The 25,120-nt window shown below is 44.4% G+C and overlaps 1 protein-coding gene across 1 annotated transcript in view; it reads right to left on the reverse strand.

Annotated features, from left to right (window-relative positions):
* Positions 1–229: 229 nt before the first annotated feature.
* Positions 230–25,120, reverse strand: part of LOC130201413 (fibroblast growth factor receptor-like 1) — a 29,361-nt gene continuing 4,470 nt past the window's right edge. Inside the window, exons 3-7 of the mRNA XM_056426413.1 lie at positions 10,512–10,784; positions 4,421–4,507; positions 3,974–4,258; positions 2,918–3,271; positions 230–1,751 (exon numbers count right to left, since the gene is read on the reverse strand). Coding sequence (XP_056282388.1) covers positions 1,315–1,751; positions 2,918–3,271; positions 3,974–4,258; positions 4,421–4,507; positions 10,512–10,784 — 1,436 coding nt within the window. The 3' untranslated portion in view covers positions 230–1,314. The remainder of the gene's footprint in view (positions 1,752–2,917; positions 3,272–3,973; positions 4,259–4,420; positions 4,508–10,511; positions 10,785–25,120) is intronic.

Genomic DNA, 25,120 nt, shown 5'->3' on the forward strand with positions numbered 1-25,120 from the left:
CTTGTATCTGTATCTATTCAGTCATTCATCCCAGCAGTGTCCTCCCTCCGCTGGCTGCCCTCTGCTTCACCCTCGGCTTCACCCTCAGACGCTTCAACTGAAGGATGCTGGCCTGCCTGGACCCAGCCCTTATGTTTTAGGACCGGTAACCGCCACTGAATTTAGGATATTAGGCCTTTTTTTATTTTTTATATTGAACACAAGCATTAATCTTCATGAGGCAAGTGACTAAGTTTCAGGTCATTTAATCAAACTACCAAACCATCAAACTTTTTATGAGTTTAGTTTTTGAACTTTGAACAAAATATATCATACAAGATTGTCAAATAACCAATTCCATACAGAAATACCATAAATATTGGCAGGAACTAAATGTGATTAAACTGAGTGACAAAGTACTCAAAATGTTCTATACACAACAGAATACTTTAATAACATTACATATATTTAAAACACCTTACTCTGAAAAATAAAATTTTGATACATACTTTTAGCAAAATAAATTAAATATCCAAGACTCAATTTGATTATAAATGACTACAGCTTCATTTCCTGTGGTTTGATACGGTGGCATCATCTGCTGGTTTATCTCAACATACTACTGACTGATAACGGGAACCAACCATAAAAAAAAGCTACAATTAAGAAAGACCAATTCAGTTGACATGGAACCGCAATTATTCCATCCCTTGCAGTCTTAGGCAAGGTTTGAATGCCATTTTTAAAAAAGCTATAAAAACCCTCCAGTCTACTCTATCACTTTTACCAGAGAAGAAAAAGTGAGGCATGGAGAAGGGTAAAGGATAGTGGTCAGCGTTCCAAACATTATTTTAAAAAACAAGACTACCTGAGTAGGGCTCAAAACCAGCCCTTTTGAAAATCTTGAGTACCGTTTCTGTCTTCATTACCAGGCTGCGCTCCAACAGCTGAATAAGTGAAAGGTAAAACCTCCATCTTCAGCTACACCTCAAGTAGGAAAATGCAAAAGTCAGTTGCTGAGGAAGACCTTTCAGCTGGCCCGAATAGCTGTAATTAAACTCACATACAAAAATGTCCTTGTCCTTTTTGTATTAAGTGCACAACAAGGATTAATGGATTTTAGTGGTGTGAGGCAGGTACAAAAAAACACACCAAATATGGAAGTTTGGATGTAAAAACACAAGGTGTGTATTACTGGCCACTGCTGTTTTTCTCCATGTCCACTCTTCAGCAATGAGAAGAGTCCCTGAAGAGTAATGCCGTTCAGGAGCTGCAACGAAGTCCAGAGCTGATTGTCCCTCCGAGGTACCGGAGCAGTCCGTGGGGGATATGTGGCTAACACTGAAAATGAATGTGTTGATGCTGATGCACTTTCCCGTCCACGTGCGAGTGAGTGTGTGTGTGAATGTCCGTGTAGATCTTGGGGTAGACTTTAGGGTGGGTTGTTGCTCCTCCCTGGGTGAGGAGGAGCTGCTGCTGTGCCAGGTACTCCTCATAGTTCGAGGAGCTCATGCAGTCTTTGTCCGAGCCGGAGGACAAAGCCACGCAGCCCCGGTCCCGCTCCCGATACGGCGGCCGGTGGGAGCTCTGCAGTACCTGCGCAGCTGCGGCTGGAGCACCGGGAGGGGGAGGGCAGTGCTTCCTGCTCTGGCAAAACCACAGCAGCACTGTGCCAAAGATGAACACTATTCCAGCAGGGATGCCAATGATGACCGGCCAGGGGAGGGAGCTGGAGGTTGGCGAGAACATGGGCATGATGGGAGGCTTTGTGTCTGGGAAGGAAGAGGAAAGAGAAATCAAAACAGGTTTGCAACTCTTCAGTGTTGCCATGACTTTGTTTCTTGCACAGATGAAGTACTTAAGGCCTCAAACAAATGATATTTCATATTTCTGTTTGATTGTTCTTTTGTACTCAGCATTTGAACCGAGAGCTCCATACTTCACGACTGGGCCACTATGGGATTTCTGACTAAATTGTTGATTTTCTTTTTTTGACCAATTAATGAATCAACTCATAATTTGGACTTTAAAATTCTAAAAGCTTCATCAATATCCTTGAGTTTATGTACAGAAAATGTAAAACTCTTAAACTTAAAAAAGACGACTCAATAGCTTGACTGCGTATTCAATTTGACGGATTTCCTTGGATTTGGTGGAGAATAACACAAAAAATATCAATAATGTGCATAAAACAGGACAACTTTGATTTGTTGGCATCTGTCCTCTTCAGTACTTTTTGCTGACATGTACACTACCGTTCAAAAGTTTGGGATCACCCAGACAATTTCGTGTCTTCCATGAAAAATCACACTTTTATTTATCAAATGAATATAAAATATAGTCAAGACATTGACAAGGTTAGAAATAATGATTAATATTTGAAGTATTAATTTTGTTCTACAAACTTCAAGCTCAAAGGAAGGCCAGTTGTATAGCTTATATCACCAGCATAACTGTTTTCAGCTGTGCTAACATAATTGCACAGGTTTTCTAATCAGACATTAGTCTTCTAAAGCGATTAGCAAACACAATGTACCATTAGAACACTGGAGTGATCGTTGATGGAAATGGGCCTCTATACACCTCTGGAGATATTTAATTAGAAACCAGACGTTTCCACCTAGAATAGTCATTTACCACATTAACAATGTAGAGAGTGTATTTCTGATTAATTTAATGTTATCTTTATTGAAAAAACAGTGCTTTTATTTGAAAAATAAAGTCATTTCTAAGTGATCCCAAACTTTTGAACGGTAGTGTATGTCACTTCCTTTTCAGTTGGACTTTCCTCTGATGTTATTCTGCTATGTCCTTATAATAAACTTCCACACGTGATATACAAGCCGATAGCACAGATCCGTGTCAAAGCTGCCGATTCCTTCCTCTGCAGTGTGTCTCGCGAGCCACACTTTAAAAGCCGACGTTGCCCAGGCCTCACCTGGCAGCACAGTGAGGAAGGCGCTGCGGAAGCTGTAGCCCATGGTGTTGGCGCCTAAGCAGATGTACATGCCAGCGTCGTCCTCCTTGGCGCGGGTAATGAGCAGCTTGTTGAGGTAGGAGCCGTCGGGTCGGGACCACACCGCCCCCATGGGCAGCACCACGAACCGGTGCTCTCCCACCTCAATGGTGGAGTTGTAGCGGCTTTCCTCGTTGGACTCCACGCGTTTGAGCCACTGAATGACCGGCTTGACGTCACTCCTCACTTTGCACTGAAACGACGTGGTGCCCCCGTAGTCCACCGTCGTGTTGACCGGGTGGGTGCCGGTCAAAACGGGCTTGGAGTTTGTCCTCTCTGCATGGACACGGAGGAAAAGTGTCAAGACGCACACGAGGACATCTCTTTTCACATGACGGACCTTCTGCGGGTGGAAGAGGTCTTAGTTGTCCATTCCGGTATTAGCCTCAGGCTTAGAAGTAATAATTGACAGAGGGAGGGATACCACATGTAACACAAGAAGTATGTGTGATTAGTTTCCTCTCTTTCTTTGCTCCTGGTTGTACAGCACACATTTCTCATGGGAGACATGGGGTGGAGGGGGTGGGGGGCTGGCAGACAGCTGGGCTTTAATCAGCTCCAGATTGGGTGGAGGGTCCCTGAGTTGAACAGTGCCTCTCTCCATCTTCCCCCCCCTGTGCAAACACCAGGGCACAAGCCCTCCGTCTCAGGCCCGCCTCCTCAATATGCTTCTCATAGACATGATTACACAAGCACATTCATCCGTGCAGCAAGGACATGAATGAATGAGACCTGCTGATCGCAATCAGACGTCAGGAGTAGGCAGACCAGAGAGGAGAATTTTTTTTTTTTTTAAAGGTTACAGTTCTTCCTCGGTCAAATTAGTAACCGCCATTACAGCGATTACGTTACCCCAAAATGATCCGCACAAACAGTAGGCATTTAAATGAATCGCCTCTGCCTCATCTGTTGGCGTTCATATTTCCAGGTGAGTACGTTTGGGATGCGCACAGCTCAGCCTCTCTGTGGGATACTCACGGATGACCTCGACTTTATACGTGGCGTTGATCTCCCCAGCCCGATTGGAGACGTTGCAGGTGTATCTGCCGCTGTGCTCTGGCGCCAGGTTCTTCAGACTCAGAGTCCACTTCTTCTGACGGCCCTCGCCGACCTCCCGCTCCGTCAGCGGCCTGTCGTCCTTCAGCCACACGATGTCCGGCCGAGGATTTCCACTGGCTGCGCATTTGAGCCGCACCGAGCTGCCAACAGGACGAGCGATCACCCGTTTTCTCATCTTAGCGGGCTGGGTGAAGCGTGGACGCACTATACGGGAGACACGGGGGAAACATTTCGTGACTTAACGTTCCAGTGGACACATGACTGCAGCGTAGTTTGCTCATTGTTTCGACGTGATTAGTAGTAAACAGGATAAAACACGCGTGACCACTGGTACGGTGTGGTGAATTCACCATTGACGGCTCTTACCAAGTTTATCAGACAAGCCATCGGAGCCCGGGTCAGACTCCGCTCCATCAGCCACCACGGCTCCAGTTTTAGCCGAACCCGAGTCATCTGTTAACACAGCAGGACGACAGTTAGTCAACAGCGGGTAGCGGGTGTTCTTTTGCAGAGAAGATAAAGGAAACGCTGCAACACAGATGTAGGATGCATTGACTTTAAACTATTAAAGTATCATCAACTATTTCCCAGTGTAAATGGCCCGATAGAAGGAAGTGTACACTATGATATTGAAGGTGTATTGCAATAGAATCCTTAATGGTCCATGTTAACCAAAGAACGGAAACATTTCTTAAGCACAGGCAAAAGTGGTGCAACTATGTCACAGATAAATGGCCTGACTGTATTTCTTTACTCTATAGAAAATTATTTCTCCCTGCTTTCTTTATTTATAGTTTTGTTACTATGGTATTGTTTTTGTTTCTTTATTTGCACGTGTATATTTTTTTGTTTTTTACTTCTCTTTATACAAAGAATCTGAAAAATTTAAATATGTGTATGTGAAAATCTGAACACTAATAAAATATAATAAATTTGTAAAAAGAATCCTTAATCGTCAACAGTGTCACCGTCACAGCTCTCATGGCACCAAACAGGCTCAGCGAAGTGTCCTCAGCTCTATTTGAGTACATTTAGCATTTATAGATAGGCTCCTCTGAGCGGGGTGCACGCTCAGGTCATACTCTGCAACACTTGGTGGTAATATGATCAGATTTCATAAGCCTCGTTCCAGGAGACAGCTGTGGAGTTTGTGTCATTGGCTGACATCATGCAGCGGAGCTAAAACGGGGCTTAGAGGAAATATAATGAGTGAAACCTCATCGACGGTTTGCGATGCGTATCGACTCTTCGAGTTTAAGCATTGATGAATTAACACAGCAGATCGGGTTCCTTGACAATTTTTGCCAATCTGTTAGGACGAGACATTAAGCAGATGATTATTGTAGAAGGGCTGCTGTTAAATGGTCGATGTCATTGCGAGGGCTTCTCCAGTTCTGTATCTTTTCAACCCCCAAACAATATTTTGAGTTCAGTGCAGCCGTGAGTTAGATTTTTCGAGATGCAGTTCGGCACACGCCCTCTCAAGGTTTGATTGGGTCAGGTAAAGAGGCCAGATGTGACTTCTAACCCCCTCGCTCTGCCTCCCTCCGTGTCCCCCCGAAACCCTCAAAGCTCGCTCGGGTTCTCTGGGTACAAACCCTCCTTTGTTTGTCCCCCGCAGCACCGAGCCCAGCCATGATGTCATGGCTATTTGAAGGAAGGGGTTTAACCGGCCAACTATAATAACCCATTCCTTCGAAAAACAGCCTCTACTGGAAGACATATTTCTCTGTTGCTCACTTGGGCTCTCCACATTCCTCCCGGTTCCTGAACCTCCCAATCCAAACAGAACATGGTCCCACACCGCCGGGGTTTTCTTTTTGACTGTTTTTTTCCGGAATCTATTTCCTCTCTACTTTTAGGCGATTCTAGGGAACAATGGCGCCCTTTATATGGCTGTTCTGTTAAAGCTATGCCTCGCCACTATTGTCTTCACACAATATTAGCTCACGACAATGCAGACAAGGTAGGACCGTAACATCTTTGGATTATAATAAAATAAAATAATCAATAAATGAGGAGTTGTTGTTGTGGTCTTTTTGTTGTTTTTTATTTTTTTTGGGGGGGGTGTATGTGTGTGTGTATGTATATATATATATATGTGTGTGTATGTATGCGTGTGTATATGTATATATATGTATGTGTATATGTATGTGTGTGTGTGTATATATATGTTTATGTCTGACATTTTTGTACTTGTTTTATGTTTATATTACTAAACGAATAAAAACATTTAAGTTACAAAAATAAATAAATGAAGATTTACTGAGAGGCCCGTTCTTGTGTTAGTCAGTAAAAACTGCAACTTATTATGGAATCAGCGATGGAACAAAAAACGTTATACTTTATGCACGGTATGAAATTCAAAGTTCGTTACGCAAAGGGAAATTCAATCGGTCATGATTCAAGTGCATGCTCATGCAAGTAAAAGTACTTGTTTACAATGCAATCACCGTAGTGCCATACAACTTAAATCCATTCATGGTCTCAATACAGTGTTTGGAGCCGGACGCCATCCCCTCCCTTTTCATTCACAAATCCAGCCACAGGAAACAGGTCACTACACACTCTCCCTGCTGGCCTCCTGCGCCAGCTGAATCACAGGAAAAGGCCGGATGACTTGAGGTCACAATGAGCTCCAGATGTTGTTGGGGACATTATATTGTCCAGGGAAAGTTATGCATAGTGACCTTACGTCACACTCAGGATATCTCCAAACAGCTACCCCACGTAATCAGTCACACACGGGGCAGTTCATCCAGCAGTTGGCCTGACGACGTCTCCAGAGAGGAGCTAAATGAAAAATGTGCTGCGAGAGCCCACATCTCCATGGAGGAAAAATTATCACCGCCAGCCCTGTAATATATTATCTGTGCAGACATAAACATTAAAATCCAATGCGGTGAATGTTAATCTGACAATCCCATGTTAATACCAATATGAAGCCCGCTGAAGACTGAGCAGCTGAGGACAGAGAAGTTGCTGCATGCATCAGTCTGTCCGGGTGGGGGGTGCTGGGAGGTGCTGGGGCCAGTTGTCAAGAGACCACCCCAAACAGGGCGCAAACAGCCAGCTGGAGGGATCGAGGAGGCGCCATGTTGCACTGACCGACCAGATTCTTCAGATAGCTCAGGGGAGGACAGGCTGTCCGCTGGCAGATGGGAGGAGGAATATCTCTCCAGCTGAAATGGAACCCCCCCTCCTCCTCCTTCTGACATCACCCTGCAAAACCCCTCACTCTGCTCGTCCCAAGCATTCGCAGTCTCTTTATCTCACTGTCTTTCTTTCTCCTGCTGGGCTTCTCTGCCGGGTCCCAGGCGATGTTAAAAAAAGTTACTCTCTCCACGTTGGACCTTGAACTTGAACATCTGCCAAGATTTCGCTGACCCTTCTCCCCCGATCGGCAACTATAACCGACTGCCGTTGCTTCTCTTATTTTTTACTCTATGGTCCAAAACAAATCTTAAACGGACATGATGGATACTGTATGTGTAGCTTTGCCGGGAGTTCCCCCTCGGTTACAGCATTTTAAATCAACAATCTCTCTCCTCTGATCACTTGAGCAACACAATAGGCCTCCTATTCACGGCAGTTAACTGCATGAAAGTAAATGCAAACGGGAACGATTAGGTGATTCAATGTTAATGGAAAGTGTTGCTCATGATAATTGCAGACTATTTGGTTGTATTAAGCTGAGCTCAATCATGGAAGTATTTTAACATCAAGGCCCCCTGATCTTTTTCTGGCAAAAAGGCACCCAGAATGCATTGCAGCCCTGATGGAACAATTACCTATAAAAACAAACGCTGGGCTGATGCCCACCAGTGCATAATGGGATGATGGACAAGAGAGCGAAAGAAAGAGGGGCGAGAGGGGGTGGGGGGCTTTTGTGAGCTGCAGACTGGCTAAGGTCGATCTGGCATGCATCACGCTCTCCACCACCGGAGGACCACTAGGAAAATGTAAACAACCAGATCAGGAATAAGAGTCCGGCCAGGAAGCCTCTAGGTAACTCCATAAAGGGCAAAAAAACACTGATACAAATCTCATGGAAATATGCTTCCAGGAAAGAATTATGAACGTACTTCCAACGGTATTTTTTCCTGAGGTAATAAGCGAGTGGGAGCAACGCATGCAGTCAGCTGAACTGATCTGGGAGATCCCTTCCAGCTTCATCACACAAGTCTTAAACTTTCTTCATTCTTACGGAGCAGAAGCCAAACCAGACAAATTATCTGTCGCATAAAAACACCACGGGGGGGAAATGTGATAGATAACCATCCATCACAGAGATTAATTGACTGATTGTGTGTGTGTGTGTGTGTGTGTGTAGGCGGCTTTAATTTATCAAAATCTTCATTCGATCTCTTACGCTTTAAATCAATATTTAATCCAAGACAAATTCATGTACATGGACAGTATTTATTTAAAAACTGTATTTAAAAAAAAGAGACGATCTCAGTCGTCAGGGAGTTTCTGCAGATCCCTTTTCCCTTGCTTGCTTACAAAGTACTAATTTATATTCCCCTGGTTTATATTAACTACAAGATTACATCATAAGACAGTGTTAAAGTCTTTGCACTTTTATCTGAACCATCTTTTTCAGAATCTGAACTAGATTTTTAGGTATTGTTCCATCTTTATAACAGTTAAGACAAAGTTACTATTGGAAAGTTACAGGTCAACAGAGAAGAAATTAGGTCTTCATTTCTGAACAGGTCAAAATGTTGCTCAACAACAACAACAACAACACCAGAAAGTGTCAAATTGTCTCGTACTCTTCGTCTTCTTTCAGCGCTTGAACTTCAACTGAATCTTCGACTGCTTTTCACGCTTTCACTTCAACTTCATTCAGTGTCTACGCTTCAAATTAAACACTTTTTTAAGCACTTCCATGCTAATTCTACTTATTTCAGTATTTGTATTTTCACCGCCACCTCGTCTATAACTATTTCCTCACTTCAGCTATTTCAAACTATGAATGTTCAACAATGAGCAGACAAAAATCCTCTGAAAACCGTTGTTTGCATTTATTTTCTACATCATGTCTTGTAATAACGTCTAATCTTGTGACCTCAAAGTGACGCTGCTTTCTACATTTCTATTCACTTTGACTCCACTCCCCACTTGAAATAATACACATTGACTTTCTGCAGTGAAAAAACATCAAATAGACCGACTGCGTCAAATCCAAATGCGTGATTGTGACAGCATTCAATCAACAGAGCCTTGAAACAAACTAAAAATGACATGTTGGTTGTTATCCATCACATGATTGATTCTGAATGTGTTCCACAAAGATGTGTTTAGTGTATATAAAAACTCAGAATGCCTTTTAAGTACAACGTAGACACAGACAGCCATGTCTGACTTTGGTACTTTATAGCTCAACTGTAGTATGAACCTTGACATTAGAGCTGGCACCGTGCCGTCATCTCCAACCTTTCATTTCAGCACAATCAGCAGACACCCTCTCTTTGAACTCACTGGCAACATCCCATTGAGGGGGACCCGACAATAAACTACGGTCCAGCCTATTCGCAACTCATGACCACGCTTTACTACAGAAACCCCTGCTTTCGGAAGTGCTCTGTGTTTCCCACATCTGCCTGATTACGGCTCTTCTTCAGAAGCCTGGCTGTCACAATACCAGGCTGCAGCTCCCCTTGAGAGTGAGAGAGAGAGAGAGAGAGAGAGCACAGACTCTGGCCTTAATTAGGCATCTTAGAGTAATTAGAATAAACACAGCCTTCACGCTCCACTCCGCTCATTCATCATGCTCAGCTGTGGCGCAGAGGAAATGCATTGTATGCATACGCACAAACGAGTAGCACACTGGGTCTGCGGCTAAGTCCTCCAGGCCCCCATTCAAGAGCCGTGTTAGAGTCTGAAGAAGACCAACCGACACTCTTACACTGAATGTGTGTCCTCTTGCCTCCACAGAGGGTAGCCCAAGGAAAAGGAAGAGCTTGAGATCCAATGAGTCACAGAGGATGAAGTAGTATGAAACAATATCCTGTGTCGCTGTTGGCTTTGGGCAGGGAGAGGTAGGGGCTTTAACACAGACAATGGATGTGAGGATCTACCACTGAACCTCCATAAATCCACTTGTTTGAGACCTCGACCTCTGTGAGCGATGTTGTTTCTGAATATTTGAACTGTTGTGAGATCTTTGACTGCAGGAAAGTTACAAAAATGGCATAAAAACACAAAACAATTGAAGATGATGCCGTCTGATCGTGCAAATCAGGGGAATGACTCACGGCCATGGTCTCTGGTTTTATTACCACACAGGTGACTTCATGTTTTAAAGATGCTGAATCAAGCTTGAATTTCTAACAACAGTGACACATCAGCCTTGAGATGATCTCATCTCAGGAACCTGCCGAGCAACCGGTGATACTAACTCTCTGTGAGAAGACGATAGTCCATACAAACAGAGTCCATCGTCACTCACCGATGACGATGAGGGTGTAGTTGATGTTGACGCTACCAAAGCCGTTGGTGGCTTTGCAGATGTAGGTCCCCGTGTCGTCGGCCTCCACCTCCTTGATCTTCAGGCCCATGCGGAGTATACGGAAACGGATCCAGCCGCTGTGGATGTTGCGCCCATCTTTGGTCCACATGATGAGGGGCGGAGGGTCTCCCTCCACTGGACACGGCAGCTTAACGGCGCTCCCAAGCCGGGCCATCTGCCTGTGAGCAACCTTCTCCGACACCCGTGGAGGTCCTGAGGAGACACAAACACAATAATAGTGAAGAGAAAATTAAAAAACGTTCTTACAAAAGGAAAATGAATTAAATGTTTGATATCATCAGCCTGCACAATGTCATTGAAAATGGGTTTCTGTGGATGAGAGTAATATCTTTAGATGGTATTCCACATCTTTCCACATTTTTTTAAGTATGCAGTAATCCCAAAATGTTTTATTCATGTCAGGGTGAAATAGAGAATGCATCAACTAGATCGTAATACACAGCGTTCTTTTCAACAATGCCACTTGTACACCTCTTCAGTGACCAGTTCAGTCAAAGGGGGATTTTTCAACCTACGTTTTAATAATCTTCAGAAGTACGATTCGCTGAAACCCACAGAAAGCAAAACACAGTCTAAAGAAAATGATTTGTTGCAGAAAAGTGTTCTTTCTAGATGACAAAAGAAACTCCAGAAACATCTACGCACATTTTTATGACATCAAAATGTCCAGGACAGCTGCTCTTTTGACCTTGTGTGGAAATAGTTTAACCAAGAGCTGTTCAAGACTACGATTGAATCACAATTCTTTTTCTTGTTTCCCCGATTTAGGAAATACTTACCGACAGGGTTCTTACACATTTTGACCAATGGATTTCCAGGACTTTTCCAGGACTTTTCCAGGACTTTAAGCCAAATTTCCATGACCAAACTGAAATCTCGGTATAAACATGAACATTTTTGAAAATGTTGCGTAAGCCGGCTTATATTTTGAGCGTCTTTCTTTAAAAAACGTATTAATTATTTCAAACTCGGCATAAATGAACATGTGATTATAACAAATTCCCATGACTTTTCCCAAACTTTTATGATTTAAGTTTTTTCCATGATTTTTCCAGACCTGGAAATGACCATTTTAAAATTCCATGACTTTTCCAGGTTTTCCATGACCGTACGAACCCTGTACCGAGACCACATTAAAGTCTCCATCGAAAAGCACCAAACGTTTAACTTCTTCACCTATTTAAGTGGTAGGAAAACAAGTTTCTGTTTTTCAGTTTGGTCAAAGAGGAGCCTTCCTCATATCCAACAATTTTTAAAAAATTACAAAATGTATGGGTTTTCTATCAAAGTGACAAACTAGTGTGCAGCCCGGCTAAAGTAGTGTATTGGAATGAGCCAATGAAATAAAGTATGCTGATTTCCCCTGACTAGAAACCGCTCCAAAAACAGGCTGGATGTGGGCAGATCAAATGAGACAGAGGTCATTTGTCATCTTTTTGTCTGATAACCCAAAGCGTTGAAACCAGATTGTTATAATTGGGCGAGCTCGGTTGTCCACTGCCTGCACAGAGAGGGTAAAGTGCTCTGGCTCTGGTTTTGCGTGCAGGAGATCAAAGCGATGGGGGGGGGGCGGGGGGGGGGTCACAGTGAGACGGACAGCAGCCTGTTCTCCCTGCTCTTAATTGGCTCAGGTTTGCTCCCTCAGATCTGGTGAAGTGGAGCAGTCCAAAACACTCTGTGACGGTGTTAGGAGGCCTGCACCGCTGCTCGCAACTGTGCCCCCCCCCCCCCTCACCCCCCCACACCAAAAACTAAACAAACCCTGAATTACTGAGCAGACTGAACACTGACGAGAAACTGGAGATCGTAGGAGTGAAAAGGAAAAGCCTCCAAACCGTACAGCTCCAAGAGCCCTCTAAAGAACACAGTCGGTGCATCAGAACAAATGGCTGTAAAAACAAAGAGGAGGGTAAGTACACATGGCCTCTCACAATACATATACACATGCTCAAACACACACAGTCACATTCCTCTGGTGCATTTCACACATATGGTAAACAAGAAGATCATGATACTGATGGGGCTACAGTGGGGGATGGTGACACAGGTAACTCCATCTGGCTGTTTTATTCATCACATTGCAGACAGATGGATCTCAGCTGCAGGTACAACATCTGGACCGCTGCGTTGGTGACCTTCGCTGCTTAATAAAAAACTGGACTCACTCGTATAAAAAATAAAAAAAAGAAGTCATGGCACGAACCAAAGTGGAAAGAACGGGACACTTACGAGCGGTAAACCAATAAAAACCTCGTTCCTTTCTTGTGTCTATGTCTTTTCTCGACCATGCATGAACACACACAAACTCAGAGCGTTCCTTCCTCTCTGTGGACGGCCTTTGCCGGTCCACTGCACGCACAGGAAATTGGAAGTGTCATTGTTTATGTCTGTGGAGAAAACGCAACCACCGTTTGTTTTTTTGGTTGTTGTCAGCTGGCACATATCTCGCTCCTCTGCGACCAAGAGAGCGGAACAGAGCGGCTCACTGTTCAGCTTCTGACTGCACGGACTCAAAACATCGGGAACACAAACGGGTCACAGCGTTGGCTCGGGGCTGCCGGAGCTCATTTTGACTGAATGGATCGGAATCGCCTTGTAAAACCATTAATGCACGTGTGCCAAATACAAACAAATATGCTTCGGTTATCTCTTCTGACCGGCAAGCTGCTCAGCCGTGTGCTCCTTCTGGATTAACGGAGTCGACTAGCGAGACATGATTGACGTCAAACGGTTCAGCTGAAGCGGAATGTCAAAACACCTCGACCCGGCATGGGCAGTCAAACTAAACATTATGACAACTCAAAGGACATTCCGTGAGTTTTATTATTTTTGAGAAAGTGAAAAGAGAAACAGGGAAACTTCTGAATTCTCTTTCCCATTTGCTAAAATATACAACGGTGCACTTTCTAACCTGTCTGCAGTGTTGCTTGTAAGACATTTGACACGTATTGTACATTCAACCCCTTTAAAAGTCTTTTTAAAGCTTCTTTAAACTAAGGTTTTTTCTTTCCATGCATCTGATCCGAAGGCTTTATGTTGAGGGTGCAGCAAAACTTAAATATTATTTTTAATTTTGCCTGTTGACTATTATTCATCATTTGAAGAAATAGTTTGACATTTTGTGGAAAACGCTTCTTCGCTTTCTCACTCATTAATGAGAGTTAGATGAGAAGTTCTTGCTAACGCTCTTGAAAAAATAAATTCAAATAACTATTCCTTTAATGGTAATACAAGTCTATGTGATCTTGAACTTGGGTTAGTCAAGAAAAGCTTGAATGTTGCTTTAAGTGCAAGGAATGTGCAACAGATGATTTCCTCCCTCCATCTCCGCTCTTCTAAAAAACCTTTGAAGTCCTTTTGAAAAACAAGGCTTGAAGAGGTGCTGAAATCAAGGACATCGTCTGAATAACTTAATAAGTATTTGTGCTGTGTGCATGACCACCATCCTTTCTTCAAAAGTGACCCTCCTCCTCCGCCTCCTCCATCTCAAGGACAGATTATTTTAACCTTGGAGTTGAAAGCTTGGACAACGAGCTCACAGAGCCCCTCTGTAACAAAATGTTTTGCCTTATCGGCTTCATTGAAACATGGCTGCAATTTTCTCCGCTGTTTTTACTTTCAGTCTTCTGAGGCGCTCTCGTGGTTGCCGAACTAAACATTACGGTCCTCTACTGAGGCCGCGATGAAGGGAAATCTACCATTCATGACAAACTAGTGCGTGTTTCAGAGCACTTTACTCAAATTGTTAGAATTGTTAGCTGCTCTGGAAAGGGAAAATAATACACATGACCATATGGGCTTTCCCGTGCGGCGTTGGTCCGGCGGTCCTTATTATAGGCGAGCTTCATGTGTGAATGGGATCTTTCATAGTGCAGGAAGAGGAGGAGGAGGCCTGGCGACTCTCAGAATTAGCTCTGTTTTTCTTTGCTCAATTTGGTGATGGATTATTTTAAGAGAAAGGGGCACATTCAATAGAAGGCATTCTTGTGATTCAGACAAAATATAGCCATTTTTACAAAACCTTGTGAGCGGGTTAATGATCCGTTGATCTGACGCGCAGGCCTCCGTGAGGGGAAATATGTTTGGAAGAAGGAATACAACATTTTAAAAAAACAGACGACAAAGGCTGCCAGACTTGAGTAATGTTCACATGTGCTGGCACCTCTTTCCTCATTTATTTTCACCAAACACCTGTGGATGTGTCATGATGTGTACTTGCATTGTTCTTCCCACACAAAGTGCGTTGGTCTTAGTCACTGCAAACATGTCAATAAAGGGTTGGCTTGGCTGCTGACAGCCGCTCCAATAGCGAACACCTGGAACTCAACCAACCGCGATGAGAGCAACTCGATAATGCCCGCAACACCAGCCGCCCAATACGGCACATAGTTGTTCAAACAACACAGTAAACATCGTCAAATAAAAAGGATTTGGTCCTTAATCTCCAGCCAACTGCAAGAATGTATTGTGCATCAAAAGGCTCTTGCAGACTGCCAGCCCGTGGTGATTCTTTACTTAGATAAACACTGATCTCAGTGAATGTGTCTTCAATATGCAGTATTTACATAAAGGATAAGAGGCAGAGAGATAGATAGAAGCTGGAGAATGCTTCCTCCTACTCGGCAGCACTGTGTTAGCTCAGCCGACCGGACAAGAACAGACGGACCTCGAACAGAGGAGGGGACGTTTAATGGAGCCCGTGCTTCCAGGGAAATACTCTATCACGCATCTCCGAAGACCTCCGGAGCACTTAAACAATACAATCAACGAAATGGATGGAAAAGAAGAAAGTCAAGTTCAAGGAACACAGGAGGGAAGTTAAAGGAAATGCACAAAAAAAGCTACATGAAAGCGAGAAACCAAATCCAGAGTCGGTGACTTGACTTGAGACTGGAGGGGTTTGGTGAAGAGGTGAGGCCGACTCCGCGGCTCGGGGGGGGGGGGGGGTGAAGGGCCACAGCTTCTGTTCAGAGCCTGTCGCCCGGCTATACATTTCACAAGCAGAGATCAAAATCGGCATTAAACAGTGAGAGAGAAAGAGAGTGGGGAGAGCCAGATCGGCAAATCAAGAAAGGAGGTGAGGTGAGGGATGGAGGGGGGGGGGGGGCAGTGACAGGGTGAGAGGGGACGGGCTATGTGGAGTGGCGGTGAAGGCGGTTCTGACAGCAGCGGGGTAGCCAAGGGTTGAAGAATGCCGTCTTTTCTTACCCCTCCAGACGTCCTGCCCAGCAGCGTCACCCAGTGCGGTAATCAATACCTGTTATTTTCCCCGCTCGACTTTCCAATCAATAGATAAGAGCGAGGGTAAGACCGGCGGGGACAATGGCTCTTTCTTCGGCACCATCTGATGTGGGCTGAATAGCAACTGCTTCGGTGGTGGGAATGGTACGGGAGGAGCTATTGGGTGACATGAGGGAAGAGAGAGAGAGAGCCTGCAGGAGGGGGTGGAATATAAAGAAAGAGGCAAAGAGAATGAGATGCTCCGGTCCATCTATCGGCTCGTTTGCGGTGAATCTGCTTCCTTCGCTAATGGCCTCTGAACAACAGGCTCCCGCCCACGCCCCCTTATCAAAAGAACAGGAAAGAAACAGAGGAATTACTCCGGCATCATAAAGCTCCTGGAAACATCTCCATCACGCGGCCTTCCCTGAGAGGGCCTACTGTGGAGCCTTTGAAGTCTAAGCTGCTGTATTTCATTAGACTGCCTTCTCCGGCCCCGGCTGCCTCCGTCAGAGGAAAGCAGCATGTGTCTTTGTGGACTCTTTGCTGCTGTCATCTGCAGCTCCACCCAAAGTCAATCACTTGGACCAGAATATGTGTTTGTTTGTCAACAAACTGGAGACATACTGTTATTTTTCATCCTTCATCCAGAGGTGATACACCTTCCCTTTCAATATAAAAATAGTAGCACTTTTATGAAATATAACATGAACCTTCAGGTAAAAGCAAAAGCCACATTTAGTCAATCTTATTGTTGAGGTCGTCACTCACTCACTACATTGACAACACATAAGTATCCAAGTGGCTCACAGCTCACTTTTTTTGGGGAGAAATCCTCCATTTATAGCGTCTTGATTCGACTTCTTTATATGAAAAGCCCTTTTCATTCAGGACTTCCCATATCGGACTACATCGTTTTCCATACTTCCACAGGCCTGGAAAAGTAAGGAGTTCTTTTGGAAAGTCCTTCACCTGAATTAATAGTGGCCTTTCATACAATGTTTTTGGAGTGGATCTGAGTTGCTGTGGAATAGTTCATAACCGACTTTTCCAATTTTTTTATTTTACCTGATCTACCGCTGGACAGAGAGTTGGGTATATTCTTATTTCTCTTTTTTTAATGGAGGGAAAAGCCAATACAAGAGCAAGTGTTTATATTATATTACTACGAAACAAAAAGCCATTCAATTACTCGGATTCTGTGGGAATAGAGAAGAAAACAATATTCTTATGACCGTAACTAATTCAGTGGCATAACTTTTCATGCAAATGAGAGTCGGTCGCTGGTCTTGCCCCATCAAAAAGAGCTCACGGTGAGCGGCACTCTGGTCGCTTTATCTCACTCCATTAGGCTGAGGCCCGGTGCACACACAGGGGCCGAGTGTGTGCTTAGGGCCACTTATCAGCGAAGAGGCAGCCGGAAGGAGGCTGGGAAGGCAGAGAAAGACCAGATAGACGGGCGGAGAAAGAGAAAGAGGTCAGAGGAGACGATAGAAACACAATCGAGCCGAGGAGAGAGCAGCGGGGCGAGGGTTAAACGGAGGACGGTTGTTTTCGAGAGTGGCGGGGAGCAGAGGCCAAGATGGCAGAGAGGCCTCCTTTAACACGGCGCTCATAAGGAGAGGAGGGCTGTGCGAGGGAGTAGGGGGATTAGGTGGGCCCAGGCGGCAGTAACCAGGAATCCCAACAATCTCACACCCCACTCCCTGGCCCGGGCTCGGCCTCAGCCACATGACACACTCAAACAGACCTCTCTCTCTCTCCAGGACAGAGCAGGGTACCAACGAGCACCTGTTAGTGTCTGCCTCATATGTTTAGAGATGGGCCGACCACTTGGCACTGAAAGGGACATTGTGTGAACGCGAACACGTGTTTGGCTGCTCTGGACCGCCTGCGTATTGTCTCTTAATCCCTCTCACAAACACACACAGAAAGGAAAGTTTCCAAAGGGCCAAGATTCAAGAGCCCTAACTTTAGATTAGTACTTCATCGCATACGCTTTCCTCCAAAGAAGTGTTTACCTCTTCCTGAGCGGCCCTGAGACAATCAGCAGAGAAGGAATTACACATTATTTGAACTAATCCAGCGGTTTCCAATCTGTGGTTAGGGATCCTCAAATAGATCACATAATACAAGTCACAACATTATTACATTGATATAGGACGGTTTACATTTGTTTTTAACAAAAAAATATGATAGTCATATTTTTCTCACATTTGTTAATCCTCCAAATAATATACTTGGAGAAGGAAAACTCCAACAGCTGTCACAAGGAGAGAAGGTCAAACAGTTTGGGAACCACTGTTTTACCAATTCAGGCATAAAATATGAGTGAAACGGAGCTGGCATGAGACCTAAGTTCCAGTGACAATACTTGATATATTTTTGAAGGTATTCTTCTCGTGTTTATGATTAATCTTACTCGGCCAAAGTAATGGGAGAAGAACTAAGATCTTTTAGTATCTAGTAAAAATACACTGTTACAATTAAAAGTCCAAAACTAAAATGAAACTAAAGTTAAAGTATTGAAATCAGAATATACTTAAAGTACTCCTTACGCAGAAAGACTCATTTAGAATAATATATTTATGGTAGGTGTTTTTCATTAGATTATAAAGAAGTTCATATTAAGTACTTTATACTTAAAGATTACAATACTAAATAAAACATCATAATGTATTAGTTAATTTTTATTTTGTTTTAATAATCTGAATTTTAATAATAATAATTAAATATTGGCAAATAAATGCAGCTCAGTAAAAAGTAAAAAAATGAATATATATATATATATACATATATATATTTTTAGTTACATTCCACCATGGTTAAAAGAAGAGTATAACTTTATTGACGAGAGCACAACGTTCTTCATAGATCTAGCCTCCTAACTTTGCTCTTAAAGTGCACCAGGTCGTTTGAAGAGGAGCAGGACCCCGACTCCTCCTAGAGGGTCCCAGGTCCACTCACCACCGTCTCCAGAAATCCTGTTAATAACAGTGCTCTACTTATGCAACCCATGACGACGGGGCACCACTAGACATTTCTTCACTAAAAACATTTGGAACCACGTGCTTCCTGGACAGGCAACACCAGTGAACAAGAACTCTGTTTGTGGTGTTTCATGGCCTCCATCAGTCAACAGTGAGATGCATCCTGCCACTCCCTGCATTCCTCCTCCTCCTCCTGAATTCCATAGTGGGAACAAACTAACGACCCAACCTGCGTTTGGCTCGATGTGTACGGTCGACGCAGTCGGAGTCCAGTCTGGAAGTGCTGAATGAGATACAGATGTCTTATTAAGTGGAGCCACCGTCGCGCTGCGTCGGTCTGATGTTCGACTGACTGGCAGGCGGTGAACAGGACTGCTTCGAGCCAGACATGCTGTCACCGGCAGACATGTGTGTGTCTCTCTGTGCGTGTTGTGGTCACATCTGCGTGACGATGGCGACGGCCGAGCCTGGCGCTGAGCGCCTCTCATCATCGGAACCCGACACCGGCGTACAGTCGGAGGATCGGCCAATCTCCATGACACTGGGAAGCGATTTACACCAGCGCCTTTTGTCAACAAGGTCTTTTCAGGAAGGGCCATTGACAGACTGCGATGTAGCGGGAGTGTTTGGGCAGAATGGAGCGATTCAGAACGGAGACGGCGGGAGGGAGGGGAGCGGGTGAGGGAAATATAGAGGCAGGTGAGACAGAGACGAGACAGAGCGGGGAGAAGGGGGGAGAGGCGAGACAGACGGCGGGGTGGAGGAACTGGCAAAGCTCTCACTGACAGCAATGGGGCCTCTTGACTATCCGGGAATATTGTTTGAAATCAATCTGTCAGCGTGGAGCTGTTGAGCCTGTCATTGTGCGGCGATACTCGCCCTTTCAAAGTGACAATTTGTTCAGTGCTCGCCCAGTTCACTTTACTACTCAGCTGCACAGAGGTCACCGCCCTCCATCCATCTCATCTCTACGTCTACCGGTCCGACTGTCTCTCTCTTTGTTCATCAACTGTCCTTTTACCAAGGTGACCTGCACAGGGACAGGCATGCGATGGCCGGAATAAATGTCCTGTCGCAAGGACTTCTGTTACATCATTGCATCCCCTTTTCAAATGTTGAAATATTTCACCGAAGATGTGAAACATTTGGCCAGCTGGAGAAGTCAGATGGATTGAGATATTTCAGTCTTGACTAAAGACAAACCCACAGATAAGCCCACATTGACATCCCAAGTTTTACTAGCATGGATACAAATAAACAAAAAGAACAGTAAGTTCAGCTAATATTGGATCTATAGACACAGATTAACTGTATGAATGGTGCAGCTCCCCCATCTGCCAAGCCTCTTACTCAAAGTACCTTCAGGCTGGGGGCTGATCCAAGGTACAAACTCACATCCCTGTACACGAGGAAATCAAATCAGTTTCACTGCATGGTGCAGAATTCCAGTCTGGGAAAGCTATAAAATATGACGGAGTATACTCCTTGCTTCTGAAATGATTTTTCCTCCTCCCATGTCCCATTCCACTCTTAAAAGTCAAAGCGAGGACATATTGTTCCATTCATTACAGAAGTCCCCTGAATGAAAGATCAGGGCCTCTTTGCCTCCTTGTCTCACCTCCAGTGTTGAGAGAGACCGTTTCTGCTGGAAATGGGTGCAAGCGAATTCCATCATGACAGCCGCTCGCAGGGAAAACTCCTATTTTGACGTACGGTGACAAGCAATCGCCCGGACCCGACTCTTTATAACCACAATCAATGGGGACAATGCACAAAGAATCGCTCAAAAGAATTCCTAATGAAAAACAAAGTGGAAGTGAAAAAGCCACAAAGCCATGTGGGGTCTCATTGAAGCTCATCGGAGGTGAACTGAAAGAGGGGGATCGAGGAGGGGAGGATGGCAGAAACTGGAAGGAGGGTCCGGGGATGTGTGTCGAAGGCACCGGCGGCCTCATTCAGAGCTCGTTATCCCAGCTGTCCCTGGCTCGGCTTTCTTCAGGCTCAGCCAGCCATCGTTGTTGCCACCAACATCACTTTCAATCAACCTTTTAACTGCAAGATGGCAGGGTGTGTGTGTGTGTGTGTGTGTGTGTGTGTGTGTGTGTGTGTGTGTGAGGTTAGTTTGTCAGAACAACAAGTGATTTCTAATGAAACGCCCCGGGGACAGGAGATAGCAGAGAAAAAGTAACTTCTGATATTAGATTAGAGAACTAACACCAAACTGCTTCAAAATAAAAGACTTGATGGCACAGAGAGATATAAAAAAAAGGCAGGAAGCTTATCATCAAGTTCCGTACAAAAGGTACTTCCTGGCTGCCGGATTGGGTATTCTGATAAGTCAGTACGAGGCGGCAGCAGCACGGATTCAAGCAGGCTGTGGCAAGTACAGCAAACAAGAACGTACAGTACGATGTGGCAGATGATATTTCTGCAGTTTGAATCTTTCTATTCAGGAACATCACACAGTGACCATTGCTGAACGAGTCCAGACCTGCTCAGTCCAAGCAACGCGCCAGGGCCCCCTTCATATGACTAGAGCTACAAATACATATAGATATGTGTTCCTGACATCACTAAAGGTTGTCCCGAGACTTTTTTTGTAGTTTTTTTGCAACGTGGCTCAACACGATAAGAGGAACTGAAACCGGGCACTTGGCAGATGATGGAAATCAGGCTCCGGATGCACGTGAATTAAGTTTAACAATATTTAATGGCAAGAAGTGTAAACAAACAATCGAGGCTCAGGGTCGTGGGTTTCGTGGTGATGCGGGGACGAGCTCCAAGCACCCGGGTCAAGACGAAAGAGAGCGATGTTTCCCCAGTACCAAGAGTTTTCGTCGCAAACCAACCAACCACCTACTCTTCAAAGGTTAGTTAATCCTCTAACACCTTCCTGTTGGATAAAAGTCCACGATCAAAATGGAGCGGTCAAACGTCACGAACCCCGGGTCAAAACGTCACGTCCGGTCAAGTTGCGAAACAAGTATTTTCACAATAAAAGTCCCGTCTGTTATCGCCCGCATTAAAGTCACTTCACGGGCTTCAACCGGCTTCGACGATTCTGAAATACTAAACTAACATTCACTCTCATGAACATACATTAATTCTTTCCATTAACATTTGCATAGAGTAGACAGTACCCCTGTGCTTCATAACACATGCATAACAATATCATTATTCTCCCTAATATTTCCTATTATAATATCTTTCTATATGTATTCATTTAAAGCTCAAGACTCCAGAATCAAAATAAAATATTACAACCTAACACCAGCAAGGAGAAGACAGAAGATGAAACCAGGAGCCAACGCCAGAGGACAGACACGGAGAAACAGGGAGAAGAAGTTTTAAATCACCTCAATAAACCTTGCACCGCTGTCACTTTATACTTTAGATGCACTGTAGCTATACACCTTCATTTAAATTTTGTTTTACTCTATTATTTAAATTCTTAAATGTAATATGCTCTGCTATTTTATTTTATTGCATATTTGTAAAAAACAAGTTTTGCTGCTGCTTCAAGAACTTTCCCCCTGCTGATGAATAAAGTTAAATCTAATCTAATCTAAGTTTTGATTCTGCAGCGGCGGACTCCACATCACACATCCACAAGTTCAAACCTACAGGAAAACTAGATCCACTTCTCCTGTTGAACGGTGAAAGAGGAGAGCAATCGGAATCTCATCGTTTTAGTTACTGAAATAACGGAGTGAACAGCTGAGAAGGACAAAACGGTGAGGGAGGAGGAGGAGGAAGAGGATGAGGAGGAAGAGGGGGGGAGGCGGCGAGTCTAGTCTACGCGACTTGACTCCTTTAAAAGAAAAAGAGAAAACAGAGCGGCACTACAGAAATGAACAAGGGTCAGAAAGAGGGGTTGCGCAAGACAAACACTTCCCACTGTGGAGCTGTAATGTTATTGTAAGGTCACTCGTCAGGGTCCAGCGAGGCGGGCTCCCACCTTACCCCCACCCTCACCCCCACCTCACCCCCACCTATTTACAGCTGACAGTCACTCAGGTCACTCTCTCTCTGGCAACGGGGGAAACGCAGCAGCCTGCACCGCCAAACAGAGTCCGGTATTATCAGACGCTTATTTACACCAAACAGCCGTCAATTAACACAAATCTGTTATTCATACGTCTGGTAAGTCAGGAAGTCGATTATCATCTGAATGGTGACAGCCCGGCACCTCCGTGGGCACTTTGTGAGCAGCTCCATGGTGTCGTTTTTTTTACGAAGGTTAACAGGAGCAAAAGGAATTCTATTTAACTGAACCCAAATCCATTCAGCCGGCAGGAAGAGTGTGTGTGGTCTTAAAACACGTCCAGAGCCAACTGCCCAGCTAACTAATGAGCATTGTACACACACACACACACACACACACACACACACACACACACACACACACACACACACACACACACACACACACACACACACACACACACACACACACACACACACACACACACACACACACACACACACACACACACCTTCGTATGAGTCAAGAGGATTTTTTTTTTTTTTAAAGAATTTATCCAAAAGAGGACTATTCTCCTCATGTGCGTTGGCACATTAGCACACAGCTGAAAATGACAAACGCTGAGTGGACAATGCCCTGTTGAAATTCCACATAAATGCTAATTGAAGTGGTCATTAAAGTCAGTCAATGAGGGGAGTGTTGATCACAGGGATTATACGACCCTTGCTTAAGTAAACACCAACTGACCTCCATCATGACTACTCATCACAGCGACAGCCCTTTCCTTTCTTTCCCCTCGGAGGGGTGAAGTCTGACACATTCCTCTTCCTGAATGTTTCCTCCTGAGCTGACGGGGTCGGCAGTGTACGCCGATAGATGGGGAACACGGCGGCAGCGTTATATAAACAGAGGGATCAGAGCAGCAGCAGCATCAGCTCCACCTGGTTTAGAGGAGGAGAAAGAGGTGGAGCGGGAATAGTTGTTGATCTACCTCCGAGGATTTCCAAATTGCCCGGTGCTCCCTGGATGTCTCATTATCATGATTTTTTTTCTCAGGGTAATTTCAGCCCGCTTAATAAAACACACGTACACTACCGTTCAAAAGTTTGGGGTCATCCAGACAATTTTGTGTCTTCCATGAAAACTCACTTTTATTTATCAAATGAATTGAAAATTGAATAGAAAATATAGTCAAGACATTGACAAGGTTAGAAATAATGATTAATATTTGAAGTATTCATTTTGTTCTTCAAACTTCAAGCTCAAAGGAAGGCCAGTTGTATATCTTATATCACCAGCATAACTGTTTTCAGCTGTGCTAACATAATTGCACAAGGGTTTTCTAATCAGATATTAGTCTTCTAAGGCGATTAACAAACACAATGTACCATTAGAACACTGGAGTGATAGTTGATGGAAATGGGCCTCTATACACCTATGGAGATATTTCATTAGAAACCAGACGTTTCCACCTAGAATAGTCATTTACCACATTAACAATGTATCGTGTGTATTTTTGATTAATGTTATCTTTATTGAAAAAACAGTGCTTTTCTTTGAAAAATAAAGACATTTCTAAGTGACCCCAAACTTTTGAACGGTAGTGTACATATTCGGATGCAGCGAAGCAGCGCTCGCTCACTCTCGTAACTTGTTCTCACACACCTCTAAATGGCAGCGCCTCAGTAAAACCACTCGGTCCACAGGGATGAGGAGTGTTTAAAGTGAATTACTGCTGCTATGTCCAACCTGGGGGCCGCTGCACAGAATAATCCATCCATTGTTCTCCACAAATGGGCCCCGGCTCGGTAAACAGGGGGTACGGTGAGCGGAGAACGGCTGGGCGGGAGTAAAGGTCAGCTCACGTCTTGATTTAACGACGGCACATTAACTTAACTTACTTTGACTTTACGCCGGTAGTGAACGGGAAGAAATGCAGAGAGAAAGACGTGTGTCGCTGAGGGCGGCGGGAGAGGACAGAAGATTTGACTCAGACGCAAAATTAAACTGATTTTATTTCTAATACCTAAATGGGGAATTCAAGGACTGTAAAAAAACAACAAAAACATTCTACACAGCAGCACATTCACGCTCACAACCCAACCCCCGTCTCCTCAGTCTCCTCAGTCTCCTCAGTCTCCTAAGTCTCCTCAGTCTCCTACGTCTCCTCAGTCTCCTAAGTCTCCTCAGTCTCCTACGTCTCCTCAGTCTCCTAAGTCTTCTAACTCTCCTCAGTCTCCTAAGTCTCCTCAGTCTCCTAAGTCTTCTAACTCTCCTCAGTCTCCTCAGTCTCCTCAGTCTTCTAACTCTCCTCAGTCTCCTCAGTCTCCTCA

This window comes from Pseudoliparis swirei, chromosome 11 (genome assembly GCF_029220125.1).
Source record: "Pseudoliparis swirei isolate HS2019 ecotype Mariana Trench chromosome 11, NWPU_hadal_v1, whole genome shotgun sequence".
Classification (NCBI taxonomy): Eukaryota; Metazoa; Chordata; class Actinopteri; order Perciformes; family Liparidae; genus Pseudoliparis; species Pseudoliparis swirei.